At 37.8% G+C, this 20191-nt stretch overlaps 3 protein-coding genes across 9 annotated transcripts; 2 read left to right on the forward strand and 1 right to left on the reverse strand.

Annotated features, from left to right (window-relative positions):
* Positions 1–1081: 1081 nt before the first annotated feature.
* On the forward strand, positions 1082–11617 carry LOC143371298 (solute carrier family 35 member F3). 4 transcript variants are annotated; one of them, XM_076816286.1, is made up of 12 exons: positions 1082–1766; positions 1894–2039; positions 2119–2360; positions 2440–2589; positions 2671–3018; positions 3096–3224; positions 3325–3514; positions 3581–3670; positions 3900–4029; positions 5616–5645; positions 7105–7475; positions 8637–11617. In XM_076816286.1, exons 2-11 carry the CDS (start codon positions 1907–1909, stop codon positions 7469–7471), a joined length of 1809 nt encoding a protein of 602 aa, XP_076672401.1. In that variant the 5' UTR covers positions 1082–1766; positions 1894–1906; the 3' UTR covers positions 7472–7475; positions 8637–11617. The 4 variants fall into 4 exon arrangements, with proteins under 4 accessions (XP_076672401.1, XP_076672402.1, XP_076672405.1 ...); XM_076816287.1 differs by lacking the exon at positions 5616–5645 and having other exon boundaries at positions 1083–1766; XM_076816290.1 differs by lacking the exon at positions 7105–7475 and having other exon boundaries at positions 1083–1766; positions 8637–8776.
* Gfzf (GST-containing FLYWCH zinc-finger protein) lies at positions 11049–13971 on the reverse strand. Of its 3 annotated transcripts, none has more exons than XM_076816326.1 (6): positions 13791–13971; positions 12736–12877; positions 12597–12655; positions 11891–12032; positions 11683–11800; positions 11049–11416 (listed from the first exon to the last, which is right to left on the reverse strand). In XM_076816326.1, the coding sequence occupies exons 2-6, from the start codon at positions 12868–12870 to the stop codon at positions 11178–11180; spliced, it is 693 nt and encodes a 230-aa protein (XP_076672441.1). In that variant the 5' UTR covers positions 12871–12877; positions 13791–13971; the 3' UTR covers positions 11049–11177. The 3 variants fall into 3 exon arrangements, with proteins under 3 accessions (XP_076672441.1, XP_076672439.1, XP_076672440.1); XM_076816324.1 differs by having other exon boundaries at positions 13762–13971; XM_076816325.1 differs by lacking the exon at positions 13791–13971 and adding an exon at positions 13485–13600 and having other exon boundaries at positions 12736–13187.
* A 236-nt stretch (positions 13972–14207) lies between these two features.
* Pit (probable ATP-dependent RNA helicase pitchoune) lies at positions 14208–18383 on the forward strand. 2 transcript variants are annotated; one of them, XM_076816284.1, is made up of 10 exons: positions 14208–14349; positions 14439–14537; positions 14619–14762; positions 15160–15420; positions 15479–15793; positions 15875–16176; positions 16260–16412; positions 16494–16664; positions 17605–17782; positions 17923–18383. In XM_076816284.1, exons 1-10 carry the CDS (start codon positions 14253–14255, stop codon positions 18087–18089), a joined length of 1887 nt encoding a protein of 628 aa, XP_076672399.1. In that variant the 5' UTR covers positions 14208–14252; the 3' UTR covers positions 18090–18383. The 2 variants fall into 2 exon arrangements, with proteins under 2 accessions (XP_076672399.1, XP_076672398.1); XM_076816283.1 differs by having other exon boundaries at positions 14253–14367.
* The last annotated feature ends 1808 nt before the right edge of the window (positions 18384–20191 follow it).

The following is a 20191-nucleotide window of genomic DNA, read 5'->3' on the forward strand; positions in this document are numbered from 1 at the left end:
TATCTATCATTAAAAAATGTGATACACAGAAAGACTTTTACTGCCTTATTAATAATAAGCGAATCACTTATTGTAGAATAACACAAATACCTAGCTACTCGTGTCCATAAATGATGAATAATACACATTCTAAAGGCAAACCAAACGAAATGTACTATATTTTATTAAGCGAAGTGTTATTAAACATTTTGTTCTATTCGCAGTCTAATGCTCTCTATTTCTGGGGTGTGTAAAGTATTGTAATATAATTCATACTACTTCTTTGCAAACAGTGCTGTTTCGCGACTTTCGTCTCTCAGTGTTATTCTATAATAAAACTGGTTGAACCGTAAATTTAATTATGTGCTGTTATAATGGTTGGTTTATTTGACTAATTTTGTATTGCTACAGTAAATACAGATGGAACTTAACGGTGAAACGTAACAGGCACAACGCCCTTTACAGTAATACGCAAAATTGTACGAGAGATAGATAAAGAGTTATGTTTCTATGCTTCTATTGTAATACTGAATCTCGTAATATCTACTTTTAATGTTGTTGCATAAATTATTATTATGTATGACTGTATTATGCGTATGATTGTATATTTGTACTTAAATTTTTTTACAAGATAACACGAATAGGCTTTAGACCGTTTAGATATAACAAAAGAGAAACCTCAAGTATTAATAAGGAACAAGTCCGGTAATATTTACTTCGCATATTATTTGAAATAAATCAAGCCTCTTATTTCAGAAAAATAGAGAATAAAATATTTTTGTCTTAAATAATCTAGTATTATTTTCTGTCACCCTAAAATCAATACAAAGCATTCACCAAAGACAGATAGGAATTGAAATATGAAACATGCATTTCCAAAATTGAGATCCCCATTGATCCAGATTCTGGCTTCAATATTTATCGAAATACATCGACATTTAATAGGAACAAGTTGTTTATGAATGTACGGATATTTTATTAGTCTCTTTTTATACATATTCATTGCAAGTGTACTATAATCTACACTATTCTATGTAAGTATAATTTGTTCTCCTTAGTCCTTTTTAGCGCTATACTTCAAGAGGTTTCATTACTTTTAATATACAACATATATTTCAACAATCAAGTACTGCAAAATTCCTAAATTGTGTACGGAAGGCGCTTCAGATTAGATAGCTGAAAATTGGCAAACATTAATTGCTTAATGAAGCTCAATGAAGCGGATAGATTGCGGAAAGGGCGCAGACGCGACGAGGGTGTCCCAAATAGTGGTAGTGTGAAGTTTACGCAAGTTTACGGGTAATCAATGGCATGACACAGTGTACGTAAAATTACTAGAGGATCATTAGCGTAGACCGTGCGGAATTTATATAAACAGTGAGACAGACTCGGGACTCGAGCCACGGTTGTGCTTCGGACGTGATCGAGCGATTAATTAAACTACAATACGAAATGCTCGCTGCCGCGTAGCTGTACCTGTGCAATTTGTTTATTTGCGAGATATGATGCATAACTTATGCTCAATAACAGCGGGGCACAAATGCCCCGCTGCCGACGGCATTATTAGATTCCGTTAATAGGGCAGCCATAAAACATTTTAATCTATGGAACTGATGGAGTGGCAAAGGATGAAACTACCCTGCGATATAATCACGATAAAATCAAAGTGACGGCGCATGTAATGTGGAATAAGTAGTCCCGTGACTCCCGTGCATTTCATGCATTTCGAATGATGGATACGTCGAGTTTTAAGCACGTCGTGACCTCCGACGAAAAATGTGAAGAAGGTGAGCCGAGATTGATGCTACCAAGAGGTCTGATTTATTTCCTGTTAATGCATAATTCTTATGGAATGTCAATTATCCACATTGTAACGATTCCACTTGAGAGCAACCGTTACGATTTATTTTAAAGAACAAACTTAAGCATGGGTAGCAGAGGAGCCTTGGACATTCCGACGATATTTCATCCTCAACAAACTCGTGCTCCAAGTATCGTTCTTGGTGACGGTCAACATGGTCCTCAAGGCAGCACCCTTCAAGGCACTCACGACAATACTGGTTCGTAATCGTAGGCTTTGCAGGACGGAGTATCGGAGGTGTTGAACTAATTAGTTACTTTGCGACTTTTCTTATTCAGGCTGCGAGCAGCAGCAAGGATGCAGCATCTCTGGTGGCTGTGGGGATTCGGCACCAGCTTGTCGTCCTTTGGAGACGAGTGGAAGCGGGGTCGTTGCTGGGGGAGCTGGTGATAGTCAGGGGCATAACACGGGTCAGACACAAGTTCAGTCTCATATGACAACACCTGCGGTTACTTATCATCAAAGACATAATTCATTATCTGCTTGTTATGCGTCTTGCTGCGCTGAATCAGCGATAAAGGTCCGTTTGGATTATTAATATCTTCGGCTCTGTATAAAGTATGTACATTCCTTTACACGGCTGTGTATTATGATTGCAGATATACTTTGGGGTATGCGTTACAATATGTGTTACAGCGAGCTGGGTTGGCGCGACTCATTTCATCAAATATTTATACTTTCACAAGCTTGAAAGTCCGAGCAATTCGTCCTCCTCGAACTCATCCGTGACCGAACTACGCCATCGCCATGTAAGTTCGTTCTGTTCTTGGCTCTCTTTCAGTTTCAGAACGACAGGGGGATTTTAATAGTACTCTTATAACTATTTTCAGACAGTTCCATACAATGCTCCTTTCTTCACGACTTGGTTTTGTACAAATTGGGAGATCCTTTACTTCCCGGTTTACTTTATTTGCCAGGCAGCGAGGATCAAATGTAACACTCCTTCAGAAATAATTGCAGAGAGTCTGCGAGGATTTCGCGATAAAGGGCTCACTGGTGGTCGTTTCTTGATGAAATGCAGCCTCTTTTGTGGACTTTGGGTGGTCACAAATTACATGTATATTTATTCGCTTAGGATACTATTAGCTACTGATGTAATGACACTTTTCGCGACAAATGTCTCCTGTGCCTATCTACTATCTTGGGTTATTCTTCACGAACAATTTGTTGGCGTAAGGGTAAGTAGCGCTGTTCGATAAGAATTATAATTCATTCCGTCAGAACTTCATGTTCTATAAAAACGAATGCATCGCAGATAGTAGCAGTGATTTTATGCAATACTGGAATTGCACTTCTGGCGTACATGGACGGAATAACTGGGAGTCCAACTTTGGGGGGTGTTGTCCTGGCAACAACCGCAGCAGCTGGTACTGCGGTCTATAAGGTAAAATCTGATTTTATAATTACCCTCAATTGGCGATAAAGTTCAATGTAATCATACTTGTCTACTTACCCGTCCACCACATTATGTAATTTTAATCCAGGTGCTGTTTAAAAAAGTTATAGGAGAAACAACGTTCGGTCAAATGTCTTTATTCTTTTCTTTTATCGGATTGTGCAATGCGGCATTATTATGGCCAATTTGCCTGGCCCTGTACTTCTCTGGAGTGGAAAGTGTACACTGGGGTCGGCTACCATGGACATCGTTACTTTCAGCGAGCATTCTTCACCTAGGTAGTACATGATTCTTAAAGAAGACGTTGCTAGATATTACATTGACACTTTATTCCTGCTTGACAGTTGCAAACATGCTGGGTAACTTCAGTATCGCTCTGACGTATGACCTATTCATCACGCTGGGTTTGATCACAGCTGTGCCCGTATCTGCAGGTACGATAGAAACTTTGAGCGATCGTATTACACTCCATTCCATATAAGAGCGGACCTACGTCCCTACCGATTTGCGACCCACGCGATTGATCGTAACGCTTTTCCTGCCGGTTTCCTACCAATCAACGGTATATCCCTGCACGGAACGAGTTCGCTCTAAAGTGGAATGCAGTGTATATAGATTGCAATCGTTGCCATTTGACAACCGATTAATGCGATTACTTCGCAGCATTGGATGTTGTCCTGTACGGAGCCCATTTCATGGGCATGAAACTGGCAGGGATGATCTTCATAGCGGTCGGTTTCTTCCTCGTATTGTTCCCAGACAACTGGCCGGACTACATAACCAGACTACTTCGGTATGTTATTTCAAATATATCTCGTAAACATAACTTTACGGTATGTTCATTAATTCCAAGTTAATTTCTTTCTTAGCCTTTAGTTCTGTAGTAATTTTTCTAAGCGTCCTATGTTGTCTCTAACTCCTCACACATTACACGCGCACGCCCTCGCGTGTATATACTATTATACATATTTATATATTTCTTCTTTCCACTTCTGCAAGATTCTCGAAATGTCGTTCATCTTGTTTTGCACCAAATTAGAAGCAGCGTGTAGTCTCACTGACGTAGGATATGCTTGACACATGAAATTGCCTATAAATCTCTAATTTCCTCTTACATACCTTTTGTTCTCTCAATCTTCGAAGCGTACGAAAGCTCACCCTATAAACGGTTTCTATCACAGAAGTTCAAAGGCAATCTACTCTCCAGAACATTTAATCATACGATTCATACATACCAGCATTACGGATAAAATCATTGACACTTACTGAGATAGGTAATTTGTGTAGGTGAAATTAAAGAGGAAGGGATCGAATCAAGTAATCGGTCTGTTAATTGGAATCGCTTTGTTGCTTGGTCGAATTTACAAAACAACTATGTGACAGTTTGTTTAACGTTTTTATATTTTTGCTGCGTAGAAGACGTTCGAAGCGAACCGTAGACCTTTTCTTTGGCATTTAGAGGTACTTCGTGTGTGTATCCTGAATTGACAAAATTAAAAAAGTGGCACTGATATTGTTTTGCAGGATGCCTGGAATATGCAACAGGTTTAAAGTATAATTAAATGAATACCTTTTGTAGTTAAGAGAGATAATAGGATTGCATAAAAAGATCAAGTACATAATTCCCGGTGTAATTAAGATGATGAGATTGTATGTAAGCAGGCTTACAATTATTTAAGCAGTAGGTGATAATATTATTACTCGATTAACGAATGTTGTTGTTAATTGAAGTATTGTTCAGGTCTTATCAATAATACAATTACAGCGTCATAAAGATATCATTATCCTAGACCGTAGAATATTCAGGTGTGTCCGCGGGACTCGTTACATTCATATTTAAACTTTATTTACGCGGGGTATTTTACAGGGTTCACTTCTTCATATATCACCTGCGGGTGGCATGAAAAGTATGTCATAATTAATTTCTATTAAAGTATTTCAATTCTTTGACATATACAGACAGTTATCTTTAATTTCTGATTCTTTTCGTGCTATGATTTTACGATCCTTCAATTTTAGTAATTACTTTGCATATATGGATATTTTCGCCATCGTCATAATGACATCGTTTTACTATAATAGCAGTGAATAAAAAAGGTTTACCACGTATACGTTTTTAAGAAAGGTTTGCGAGTGTCGTACCTAGAGTCTCAGTACTTTTCCTTTCTTTAATTCAAGCTACAGAAATAGCGTTAAGTCTAATCTACTGTCTATCAGTTAAATGCAGTAAAATTGTTTCCAACTTGAATTAAAACATTCAGTTACATAAAAAAAAATACAACAAAATTGCTTGAGCTGCTTGTTGTGTTGTGTGTGAATCGACGTCAACACTTCATCACTCGCTTCCCAACAATCAGGATCCATTATATGCTGTTACAGAAACATAGTCCTCATGAGTCACAGTTCAAGGTAAGAAAATACATCGCCTTCGTTTTGTATGTTATTTACCTAAAAAATTCATCAATTATTCTTAATCTTCAAATCTCTCAATCCCAAGCATTTGTTCCTCATTATTAAAGATAAATACTATTTAACAATTAATATTAGTTCCATTGTCGAAACTACACCTGTTGGATCCTTCAATTTTTCCCTACTAACTTATGATAACATTTACCAAAAAGATTCGCCTAAAGTACTCTCTATACAAGTACGTAACATACGCTTTATAGACGCAGCGCAATTCTTAATGCTCACTGATGAATTTCTTAGAAATAACAAACAAGAGAATATCAAAAGACGCATGATATATCTTTTGCTGTGTCAGTTCTGAGTCTGTGTGGGTATGCACCGAATCTTATTTTCCAAATGCATCAGCCTCTTTCTACCAATTAAAGAGCATGACTATTCTCGCTTCTGTGAACATAAACTTTTTATTTCCTTCGTTACTCTCTATTTTCCTTTGGAATTATGGTACCATTATCTATATAAATGTAACAAAGAACAATGATATTCCAACTAACTCTATAGATTACTACCTATAGTCACGATTCATGAAAGGGAGTTTGCCTGCTAATAATATGTTGTGAAATGGTATCATACAGCATAGTTTTACCATGACGAACATTTAAATGCCAATTCCATCGACGCAGAAACTCTATCGTTTCCAATTGCAACAATCTGCTTCGATAACATAGTACAGATTCCACTGACAAGGAGAGGTTCCCAGGTGTCCACCCCCGATTGCTTTAAATTTTGGATATGTGTTAGAGGACCGAAAAATAAGATATACATGTTTTTTTTATAGCGACCTATTTGCATGTTTACCCCTCAAAGTTATATGGGTGGTTTCACCCCCTAAATATGAAAACAGGCCAAAATAAAAAGACACGTATTTCTTATTTTTCGGCCCTCTAAAACATATCCAAAAACCAAAGCAATCGGAAATGAACATCTGAAAATCTTATAACTTTGGTGGTTGGTTGCAACCCCTAAATATGAAAACGGGCCGCTATAAAAAAACACGTATATTTTATTTTTCGGTCCTCTAACACATATCCAAAATTCAAAGCAATCGGAGGCGGACACCTGGGAACCTCTCCTTGTGAGACCTACTACGAGTAACTAATCGACTGTATCATATGCAGGAGAATACTGTATCGTAGATGTAGCATTGAATTTCTGCGACGAATTGCATAATCCTTGCCCATGTATATTGAAACGATGTACATATGAAGACTGGAAAGTGTTGAGCGCAACAATATGACAGACGTTGCACATTCCCCTTAATAACGCGTACAAGTTTAATAGAAGCATCTCAAAGACATGTGATGAGACAATATACGCCAAGACGCTGCCCCAAGAAGCTGCACACAGGTCCTTGACGGAAGTAATGAAAGTACTGATGAAAGCCTGGGATTAACGTACACAGTACCACGGCCGGCACCCAGCGACGCAGGAGCACCGTTGCTAGAAGCCGCTGCCCGTCAATGCAGCAACGGCAATACCGGTTACGAAGCTACGGTGTGTCCTCGGCTCACGGCGACGGTCAAATGCTGCTGCCGATTAACAGCAATAACAGCAACCAGTCAACCGGTGAAGCACCGATGGCGGCGACCTCGAGTCTGACACACCGGCATACTAATTCGTCCCAACAGAACAACACGGCTTCCGAATCCCAACCACGCCGCGTTCCCACTTCCATTTCGACCTCGACCCCGATCTCAACCTCGACCTTCACCTCGACCACGTCGAACAGTCATCAACGTTCCCATCTTCCTGGCCTTCAGAACCAATAACAAGGTATGACTGAAAATATTAAAGGCGCGATTCAGGGTTCCACGGTCTTGTCAACGGCAGATAACGGCTCTAGACCCGAGAGCTCATCCTCGCTAGAGGATTACACTCTTCTTGTTTTTTTTTCTTCATTTCTGATGGATTATGATATAATGTTCTTGTTAAATATTTATGTGAAAGCTGAGCCAGTGTAAAGGACGATCCGTTTGGATAAGTTTTGTGTAATGTTAGTGTATGTACGATAGAATACTGAGCTACGACTGTTTCGATAACTGTTAACTTTAGACCATGCGCTGTAATACTATTTCAACAGTTCTTGTACTCGTGGAGTTTCGTTTTAAGAAATTAAAAACGACCGTATCTCAGATGTGGAGAAAGGTTGTGGAAAGCTCGTGTGGCATAATTCTTGTTTGAGAAACCTTTTCCACTCGGTGTACAGTGTACGTGTCATTAAGGTCGTAGAGTTAGGCGAATCATTTTGTATAATATAGAGCGGAGTGATAGACGTGCTAGAATTTGCTTCTTGGATTTTTGTACAGTAATAGTACGTGTTCCCTTAGAATTGCTGATTTCTTAGTAAGCTATGTTTGAATCCGTTACCTACAAGTACTGTACTTGTATTCGTTACTATGTATAATATGCCTGCGTTAAGGAATGACTTTGGACAGTTTTCGATCAACGTTTCTTAGCATTTGTCTACCCGTAGCTAATAGAAGATTCTTCTAGTATATCTCTGTTATGTCCCTCGATGTATCGAATAATTATTAATTTTTATGGAATGAAGCATCGTGACTGATGTCATGCTGCTGGGTGTTTCATACGACAGTTGTTCCTGATTCAGATCACGAATCAAAATGGTTCTCAGAATTTGTGGGCTCTTCCGCAGACCATGTAACGTCTAATCTTTCATTTTGATGCTTTATCTACTTCCGGTCGTTACAAACGAAGGAATAGTCTGCAAATTTCTAAACAAGAGATATTTGAAGCCTCGGCTGTAGAAATTTTCTGCAACTCTCAATTACTTGGAACGTTTCCACTTCAGAAAATTTCTACTACGTGGTGAATTGATCCTCAGAATGAGAAGCAATGTGATTATTTGCATGCGAATCAAAGTTTTAGTCTGGAAAAGCCTGGAAACAAAATAATTAATAGGAGATCTAATTGCAGGTGGAGTAGGAGACACGGACATGGGGTACCAGGAGGTACGCAACGAGACGTGATTGATTATCGCACTGGTTACATAAAATCGCATCTTCGTTCACCTTCAGGAAGAGTTCGGTGACCAGATCTACCATCATTCGAATCGCAGGTAGAGTTAAATTCTCACGAAAATAACGCATGGACGTTTGAAATGTTTGCATTCCAACCAGAAATTGAACTGAACACGTCGAAATGGATTCTTCGCCATGAAAGAATTCTTTCAAACTTCTTTGTTGCAATCTTTTGAAAATTTGTGAACAAACTTTTCTAATAAAAAGAACTACGATTTCTTTTAAATGTTATAAACACATTTTACCCAGCAAGCAAATTGAATTCTTTATTTTTTTATGAAGTTCAAACATATCTTCAGATGGTTAATTGTTGTGAAAATTGAATTCCTTAACGCCAAATGTCTTACTTGGGCAGTAAGTAAAATGATAGTAGTGGACGTAGTATTATTCCCATTGCTTTGAATAGAGATTCGGACTCGTGACGAAGTAATAGATATTTTTCAGAATAAAGCAACAAATTTACACAAACTCATCTCCCCGATGTGGGTATTTTTATTTAAAAAAAGAGTATATATTTAAAAATAAAAGTATATTTCTCCTTGATCATTTAAATAATAAATTCAAGGGAAGTAGAATCATTTACACATGTGTTCAAACATTTTTGAAGTCCTCCCTTTAGTATCTATCAAACAGTTTCATCGTCGCTAGTAACTCTATAACAAACACAATTTCTAGTACAGGTAAACCATTATTATATTTTCACTGACATATGCATTGACTTATTTTGCAAGTCAATTACACGTGTAGCAAAATCTAGATTTTTATTATTTCATTCTCTACGCCTGATGTTTCGTTTTTAACGACAGAAAAGATTACGATAAAAGCCAGCGAGCATTTCTATCTATATTTGCTTGAGTTTTCAGTTCCCAGAAATTGTGTACATCTTTCTAGCGATAACTGTCACTTCTAGGAAATAGTCCTAATCTTCTGTTAGAAGTTTCTAATCGTCAGTATTAGCATACTGTAGGTAGGATTAGTTTACAAGTACGCGATTTGTAAAATGTAAAGACAATCAAATATAGCAGCAGTAGGTAGAGAAATAGACGATGTTTCCCTTCGGATAACTGTGCATGTTTATTACCTAGCGAGGATGATAACGTACTGTTACCTAATGACTATTGTTTTACCACACCGCTTATAAATGTGTATCCACACGTGTACAATTACGTTACTATATAAATTGAACGTAATACTTGAATAGTTCGATCGTGTCGATTCAATGAAAACCATGTACGTTTTACCAAAGTGTTCTCATCATTAAAATATATCGCCGATGTTTACTTTACACCGTACAAAATTAAAAGTATTCGCTCAACTAAAATCGTATAGCATAGCAACTATCGAGGTATTAATTCGTTAAGTTTTAACTCTACTTCGACGGTTAATAATAAGTAGAATCGAAGCATGCGATGGTTTCGCATGATTTTATTAAAAATTTGTACGTCGAGTTATTTTACTCTCTGAAAAATAACGTAGCGCTTTAGAATCAGAGAGCTGCGAACTTTGAAGAATTCGTGGGGAGATTGTAGGGAGATAGGAGTCTAGGAATTGTTAATTAAAGTATGCGAAACCATGTTCTAATTCATCCATGAGAGAAAATGTTCTATTGAAGGATACTCGTAAAAGTTTCGGCGTAGTTAATTATAATAATGGGTTCTCATTATTATGTGCCTATTCCTAAGTTGGATCAGATATGTGCGTATCAATTGAATAACGTATGACGCATATGGTCAATTAATACTTCGGCCATCATAAACATTGTAACTGTATAAAGAAGTACATTTACTAGTCATATGATACTTACCACGTATAAATACAGTCGCATCGGAAAGTAAGTCGACACTCTTTAAATTCGCATAACTTTTTTAAAATTGATCCAAACGACTTGAGTTTTTTTTAGAAGCTAGCGGAATTAGTTTTCTAGGTGACGTGTTTCGTCGTTTTGAAAAAAATTGCAACTGGTCGGAATAGCGATGAAAATAGTGAAGTTCGTTTTCTTTTTCAAATTTTTTTCTGAACCTGTAATGAAAATTCAAAAAACCCGTTTGTAGATTGTAAAAAATTTGAAAAAAATACTTTCACTATTTTCATCGCTATTCCAACCAGTTGCATTTTTTTTTTCAAAACGACGAAACACGTCACCTAGAAAACTAATTCCGCTAGCTTCTAAAAAAAAACTCAAGTCGTTTGGACCAATTTTAAAAAAGTTATGCGATTTTAAAGAGTGTCAACTTACTTTCCGATGCGAGTATACATAGTTTTGTTTAGTGCAAAGTTAGCGTTTAAGGGATTACAAGTCTCACATATGTCAATAAAGAAACACTGTAATTTATTAAAGGATAATGATACGTATATTTAATTCGAGGGAATAACAAATAGGTGGCGTAGCATTCCGTACAGTACTCGCTGTAAGATATTAATAAGCGACGTATGATTATTACTGGTTCTTGCGTACTGGATGGATCGGATGATCCATGTGTGATAAATCAGGCGGATTCTTCTCGAAGTAACTGATTTCTCGCATACCTCCCGCGGCGATTTCCCATAATTCTGGATGCTTCCCCTTGAAATTATCGTACCATTTTTCTACATAAGGCCAGGCACTTAATTTGAAATCGATCGCTTCTAGACACATGGTCGCAGTAATTAGTGGGAAATCGGCGATAGTCAGAGTATCTGTTAAGTGATAGAAAACCGTTGAGACTCTCGTTTCTGTTGTTTAATTCGATATTTTAATTATATAGCGTAGGTAGTGTGTAATAGGAAAAGTCACGGGACGATCATTTTTTGTAAAATACAACAGTATTATCAGACAGAAATTATGCCCTTGTTTGTTTTTATAATTGAGGAAATAAATCTTCTAAGTGAAAGACTTTAGCTTGATCTTATTGGATAAGGTCAAACGATGAACATTTCGTGTAATGAATAAAGGCGATACTTACTGCCAGCAGCGTATTCTGAATCCTCGCGTTGCAGATACGCGTTGAAAACATCTAGAGCAATTGTCATTTTCTTTAAGCCCATGGGGGTTCTTTCGTAATCAAAGAATATAGGAGCCATCTGTATAAAACGTTTCAAAGAAATTGTCAAGAAATTATATTACCGACAATTAAGCAGAATTTCTTTTTCAAATCAATGACTTGCACTTACCACATACTCAGAGATATTGCGGTAGTACATTGCCAAATTGAAACACAACCGGTGGTTAACAATCGCACGAGCCTTTGCATCCTTCGGATACAATTTGCCAGTGGTATCGTACTTGTCACCAAGATATTGTAAAATGGCATTACTGACATATGCGAGTAACAGAAAAGAAGGAGCATTAGTTTACAGTTTATGTAGGAACAATTAAGGGGGCAGACCACTGTAACGGTCCGAAATGTAAGGGTGTTTTCGGGAATTTATTTCAACCAAACAACGCAAAGAAATCAATGTATTGCTTAGTATAGTTAATAATGTACATATCGAAGCGTAAGAAATTTTTTTTTCAATCAAATTCATAAATTCGTTTCCTGTATCGTCACGTAATAGCGATGGATTTTTCGTACAATAAATGCCCTTGTTCGTGTCAATTGGATGTATAGTTTTCTCTGTAGACTGTCAACGCGGTTGAAAAATGTCATTCTGAGGAAAACGCGTTCAAAGTTCAAAGTTTCGCGCGGCTCAGTCGCGCGCTTGACACCGCTTCGCGGAAAATACTATATTTCCGTCAGTTTTGCGAATTTCTTCATAAAATTTGGAGATAACATTTTTAAAACGCACGTCTTTCAGAAAATGTGAAAGAAGAGAAAATCGATTTTTCCGATTTTTTACAGTGGTCTGCCCCCTTAAAGATCACGTTTAGAATCGATACCTTTCTCCCATTACAAGATCGCCGTCAACTAATACAGGTATCTCCTTTTGTGGGTTTAACTGCAAAGATAATTACAGAGCAAAATTGATTATTAACAATAAGAAACACTTCTGAATACTTTTTATTAGAAGCAGCGTACTTGTTCATATTCCTTTGTCATGTGTTCGCCTTTACCAAAATCTACGTCAACCAATTCGTATTCAATGTTTAAGGCTTTTAATGCTTGACGACATGCAAGAGATGGTGGCCCATCGAATACACTGTAAAGTTTCATTATAGATCTGAAATAAAAGATATTTGATGTAGGTATTATCCGACAAGCATTAATTTTGGGAATATCAAAACCTCATTTATTTTACAAGAATCTTTTGTATAATGTTACTTGCACATCATTTTCTATGAATTACAATTGTTAATCGTCTTCACAATACTTAAATAAAAGGTTTTTTTTAATAATATTTCGTAAAGAATTTATCAGCAGCTGGCGCACACATTGGAATCGCCCGCCAACCTTCAAATTCGTACCCCGCCTAACAGTACATATATGTATAGAGGTGCGGCTGCGGCCAATTCACAGTGTTCGTAGTGATCCTGCAGGAAGTGATCGGTATAACCGCAGCCATCTTGGAGCAAAACCGGAAATAAACATATCTATCTCTTTCTCCCCCCCTCTCTCTCTCTCTTTCTCTCTGTCAGTATTTCTGTCTCTTTCTTTATTACAGTTTCTTTCTCTGTCTACTTCTGCTTTTGCTCCAAAATCGCGGCAACCAATCAGCGACGATACACGTTGTTTCGATCACTCCATAGAGGATCACTAAGGGTGCGTTCCACTTGCACCAAAATCGCCCAATGCGCACGTTATTCCATGGAATAACGTGCGCAGTTCACTACGACTCGTCGGTAGATCGTTGATGTTTATTTGAATTTTTTCTTCTCTACCCTTTTCATCCAAGCACCCTTCTTATAATTAATGGTATATACGTGTTTTTATACGATACAGTCAAACATACCATTTTAAAAGAAGAAAAACTTGGAATATTTTTCAACCTAGCAATCGCATATTGCTGATAGTATGTAGAACTTTGAACGTGGTTTATTATTACAAATCTTTATTCGAGTACAAAAATGGGAAATGGATATAATATTGAATTCCAGCGGTACTTACTTAAGTTGACGGAACTCAAAATATCCGACCAGAAAGGCTACTGTTCGCAACGAATCTGAAACTACACCGACAACTCGTGAAACACGTTCGTGATTCCTTTCACTTCGTCGTTCCTCAAGGCTACTGCTGCCCTACATTTCAATAGCCGTCCGTTTTACTTTTTATATATTTCATATGCGTCACGAGAATTTAAATTTTTGCCATACACGTAATATTCATTTATTTCTAAGTACCACAAAAATCACGCAATTTCTCCAATTTATCGATCTACTTTTTCAATTTCCCGCTATTCTCTTCTGATTTGCAGAGCCTCCTGGTGGCTACTCTCAGAGTCTGAAACTCCATATTGGATTCTTAATTTCGTCAACTTCTCCGTTCTACCTATTATTCTCTTTATGCTCGAACGTTTGATAGTTTACCACATGGCTGAAACGTGATTCCGGGAACATCTCGTTGAATTTATGTGAACGGTTTCGTTCGTTAATGCAAGGATGTCAGTGCCCGATAAAGTTTTAATGCGGAAGATTAAGAAACGAGAGAAGAAGAAACTGCAAATATTAAAGGAACGGGAGAAACAAGTACAAAATGGTAAATATACGGTTAACTGTTTGTTACAATACACTTTATTCTTCAATGAAGTTGTTCTTAATGAATAATTTATTATATATTTACGAAAGACGAAACTGCGGTCGAAGACACGGAAAATGATATCGCAGAGAGCGGGGTGGAAGTGTCAAATGGATTTGAACGTTTCAAAGAGGACAGTCCAGTGAAGAGTAAGTTGAAGCTGGTTTATTCATACGTGATTGTGAATATTTTCATATTAACGCTAATAATACGTGTCACTGTTATTACAGAGAAAAGGAAGAAAGCGAAAGATGATACGGTCTTAATAATGGAAGATAAAAGTGTTAACAGCAGCGGCGAACATGACGCTCCTGTAAAGGAAAATTCTATATCGAGGAAACCTAATGTTGACAATGTACCCAGCGATATAAACTGTAAGTATGTATGTATGTATGTATCTTTATTGTTCCCCTTGGGGTACAAGAACATCCGTTTCCGCTTTACACTCAACTCTACTTAAACCTATTCCTTACACTTATACCTATCTCTCCCCTTTATTTACACATCTTGCTACCTTCTCTCACATCTCGCCGCCCTCGCTCGCATATCGCTCACACTTTCCATACCCCTCTCACCTCTCCCTCGCGCACTCATTATCCTATACTACCCCCTTTTGAATTCATCCTTCCGTTTCCGCAATCTCTCTCTCTCTCTCTCTCTCTCTCTCTCTCTCTCTATCCTCCTCTTTCTCCCTATAAACTGTAAGTATAATAATTGAATATTATGTCAGAGAATATTAAAACAACATGTTAAATTATGTTCGTTTTGTAGTACCTGGATCCACGTTGGGCTTAAATGTAACGAACGATACGAGTTTCAAAGTATTAGAAGGAACAGTATGCGAGAATACTTTAAAAGCGATACAAGACATGGGTTTTACGGGCATGACCGAAATACAAGCAAAGTCAATTCCACCGTTATTAGAAGGCAGAGACTTGGTTGGCGCTGCAAAAACAGGATCTGGGAAAACTTTAGCATTCTTAATACCTGCCGTCGAACTGATTTATAAGTTGAAGTTTATGCCTCGCAATGGTATGTAAGTGATACATATGAGATAGTTGAATTTGTTTCATTGTATTGTTATTTATAGGTACTGGTTGTATCATTATATCTCCAACGCGAGAGTTGTCTATGCAGACGTTTGGAGTGTTAAAGGAATTGATGGCGTATCATTACCATACATATGGTCTAATAATGGGTGGTGCTAACAGGCAGACCGAGGCTCAGAAACTCGCGAAAGGAATTAACATTATTGTAGCTACTCCGGGTAGATTATTGGACCATCTACAGAACACTCAAGACTTCTTGTATAAAAATCTGCAGTGTCTCATCATCGACGAAGCTGATCGTATCTTAGACATTGGTTTCGAAGAAGAGCTTAAGCAGATTATTAACATCCTACCAAGTTAGCGCGATATCTTCAAATTTTCATGTTTCGACTGATTAGCGAGAGGAGTAATGTATTAATCGTATACCGTGCTTGCAGAAAAACGGCAGACAATGTTGTTCAGCGCGACGCAAACTAAGAAGACAGAATTGTTGACGACGTTGGCTTTGAAAAAGGAGCCAGTGTACGTTGGCGTTGACGATGATAAAGAGAAAGCTACGGTAGAAGGTTTGGAACAAGGTTACGTAGTTTGTCCCAGCGAGAAAAGATTTCTGCTCCTGTTCACTTTCTTGAAGAAGAATAGAAAGAAAAAAGTTATGGTTTTCTTCAGCTCTTGCATGTCGGTGAAGTATCATCACGAACTTCTGAACTACATCGACTTACCAGTATTAAGCATTCACGTACGATCGTTTGATACGAGAAACATACGTAACTAGTAACGAGATGCCTGGCTTTTGTATTAAATTGTTTCGTTAAATAACAGGGAAAACAGAAGCAGACGAAGAGAACGACAACGTTCTTTCAATTTTGTAACGCCACCACTGGTATACTACTTTGTACTGACGTAGCTGCGCGTGGTCTCGACATACCAGCTGTCGACTGGATCGTACAATACGATCCACCAGATGATCCTAAGGTAAATTGTTAAGAAATGGTGTATTTTCAGAATCTAAAGGGTTAATTCCAGAGTAAGAGGTGAAACTAAATATATTTTCAGGAATACATTCATCGTGTTGGTAGAACAGCTCGCGGAGAAGGTAGCAGTGGTCACGCCTTATTAATTTTAAGGCCAGAAGAACTTGGCTTTCTGCGTTATCTTAAACAGGCTAGAGTGCCCGTGAACGAATTCGATTTTTCGTGGAATAAGATTGCCGACATTCAGTTGCAGGTGAGTCTTTTACTTTGAAAATACGAATAATGTACGTGCAGCAGGTGTGGAAGGAAAGTTTCAAATTGATATTTTTAAATATGTGCCTGGATATAACTTCAGTCTTAGATTTTATGCGTCACCGAATTAATAAGACAATGTATTACAAATGAGACTCTGTAAGAATTTCGAAAATTCAATTTAAGTAGACAAGACGGGAAGAAGCAGCTTAAGAAATTGGCAAAGGACACATATTTATATATTTATTTCCATTCCGGTGTTACACCTAAGTGCAGTATTTTTGTCATAACGATTTTAACAAAGCTCCTTGTTGACTACTACGTTATTTCTATTCGACTCACGTGGCGTGGAACACTCCGTGCGTGATTTATTTTTAGCATTTTCACAGATTTCCAAGTGACTGAAATAAATGGTGAAAAAGGCGAGACTTTGGTTTTCAGAAATACCATAAATATTTATATAATTACAATTTGGTTTATATAAAAAAAGAAAAGATGTAGTAAAAGTTCTTGAATTTATGCATTCGTGTGCAATGCCTCTGTATTGCAAACATGTAAATGGCAGTAACAAAGGATGGGGAATGTAAATTATATTCGCACATTTATCCTTGTTCTTGATCGCAGTTGCTAATCACATGAATAATATATCAGTCTTTCCTATTCATTTCTCTTCGCGTTAATCTCCTTCGAAATAATTAATTTAGAAAGCGAATGGAAATCTCTTTTCTTCTCTTTTCCTATTTTGGGTAAAGAGGCGATGGTTAAAAAGGTATGATAAAGAAGTCGAAGTAATAATTCAGATTAGAAGCCAATAAGGATCGAAAGACTGGAAGATAACGCCCACGTGTGTGATTCAGGGACCACTCCTTTTAGCCCATGTATCCCGACGATCGAATTCCAGATAAATTATTTATTATTGAATTATTGGCTGCTTGTTTTAGCTCGAAAAGTTAATTTCGAAGAATTATTTCCTAAACATGTCGGCGAAAGAAGCATTCAAAGCGTACGTGAGGGCGTACGATTCTCATCACTTGAAACAAATCTTCGACATTGAGACTCTAGACTTAGCGAAGGTTGCAAAATCTTTTGGATTTGTTGTACCTCCAGCTGTAGACCTGAGTATCCTTTTATAACACTGCACGCATTAGAACCTCAACGTTATACTATTCTTTATTATTTACTCTCAGCTACACTGCTTCGAGAAATATCTGTTTCTTCAGTACGTACCGCACGTTTTCCTTAACATTCTGCCATGATAGAAGTGGGAGTGAGCAAGAATTCACGGCCACGAAAGAGATTAGCTGGAAGCGGTGCTGGATATATGAAAAGCATGGACAATCTCAACTCGGGAAGGCAACTGCAACGCACGAAGACTTTCCGCCAAGTGGGAAAGCACGGGAACGACAATAGACAGTTTGCTAGATAACCATAATTGAAGATATGTAATAAATTCAACATTTTTGAATATTTTATACGTACATTACATAAATCCAAAAGTAGATTCATATATTTTTTTTATTGAATTACTTTGAACTAGCATCAGCCACTTTTCCTAAGAAAGAATAGTTTAATCAATCTAGCCAATCTCGATGTTACGAGCATTTTAACCGAACTACACAAATATGAAATTCTTAAGGAGCGTTAAAAAAATTGGGAACAAATATTTATTTGTTCATGTACATACGTCCTTACATTAAAGATGGATTACTTAAATGCAAAATGAATTTTTATACATAGGTGTGTCGAGTTGAAAGTAGCACTCTCTGAGACAATAGCTGAGGATTCAACATTAGATCTGCATTGCATTGCCAGAGTTACTGAATGTTCTTTAAATATCACGACTTGAGAGGCATGTTTCCCTTTTAATTTTTTTGAGGAGTACATTTTCGTAGGAGGAGAGGGACTAGAAAGCCAGCATCGATTGGTAAACGATGGCCCGTGACAAGAGAAACACTTTATAACGCGCGACACCCACGTTGCTTCTCGGTAGGACCATGTATGGCACATGTTGTATGACGTCAACGCTACTTTACATTAACCAATGTACGTGTGTAGGCGCGTTGGATATGGCGCAAAGGCAACGCTCGTGGGAGAACACTAAGGCGACAGCCTTTGGAATCGATCGTTGTCTCCGGCCAACGTCTTTATAGCTGACCACTCGTAGGAATTGCTAGCCCTCCTGTAAATCGCATTTCAGTATATAATACAAGACACTCCGAAACTATAAGCGCAAGCTCGAAAGTAACGTTTCAGGTAACTCCGCAACCTTAAATATTCCTTTCATAATTCTTAAACCTTCTTATCTTATCCCCTTTTCTTCCAGCTGTTGACCAATGGAAAGGTTCCACCCTGCTTTCATCTGACCTCCATCTTCCCACCACCCAGTTTCTTCTTTCTCTCGAAAGAAGAGCCTCAAATTAGAACGTTGGCGTGTTCCTTTTGATTCATTTAACATATTACTCCATAAAATTGTTTGTTACAGCACACATCGGTCACCCCGGGTGCTTTACTAAAAGACAGATAAAACTTGCGATCGCCGTAGCTCGCCCTGTCTATTACGCGTCTTATATGTAAGGCTGTTCTCCGCGTTACAGTTTTTATTTAACGACACTCTATAAACGAGAACGATCGTGGTAATTGACGTTAAATAAGTAACCAACGTCTGCACGTTTAATTGGAGGATATCTTCTTTCTGGTTACATATGTGAGGCTGGTTTCATTGACAAACAAATACGGAAGTTCACCCACGCGAACTTTTTGCGAACCTCCACCGATACAGGCAACACCTTTAAAAGGCGAACGGCGCGTTTCTGATTTAACCGATTAATTTCCGGACACTTCTGCGCCGCATATTGTAGCAGAGAATATCTTCCTTTATTCATTTTGTGCCACTTTATGAATCTAAGAGATCGATTCTCTTCTTAATGAACGTTAATGAATTAATCGGTGTCTGAAAGGTCTATGGTGTATCGATCGATGCGTAGTAGCGATCCATGATGCGATACTCTGCGTGGCAGCAAATTGAAAGTAGGTAGAAGCCATTAATTATGCATTCTAAAGCGTACTCGCCTCGAGATTATAGCGCAGTTGAACACCGTTGATACGGTGCGATCACATACATAGCGAGTCGCAAAATTATTGGCATGGACAGATCATTTTGCGTGGAGTAGGTTTCCCCTACGCTTCGAATTTCTTATCAATTGGGAAATGATCTGAAGCCAACAGACCCTGATCCATACTTTTTTGGTAACATATATGTAAAAGGCAATTTGGGGGAACGGTCTCGGAAAGCGACCATATTTTTTTGTGTACTTTGTCTGACAACCATGTTGCGTTATCTTAGTGCGCGATACAGTTACCCAATTGCACAATATTGATGCTGGAAAGCGAAGCGGGGAATGTAGTCTGCGCAAATTTCAAGGGAGAAGGAGTTATTATTTCTAAATAAGTTAAAAAGTGATTATACAATCCAACTCATTATTCTCTATATTTTTTCATGGCTCGACGTGGAAATCGTTCTCGAATATA

The sequence above is a fragment of the Andrena cerasifolii genome, chromosome 7 (genome assembly GCF_050908995.1).
Source record: "Andrena cerasifolii isolate SP2316 chromosome 7, iyAndCera1_principal, whole genome shotgun sequence".
NCBI lineage: Eukaryota > Metazoa > Arthropoda > Insecta > Hymenoptera > Andrenidae > Andrena > Andrena cerasifolii.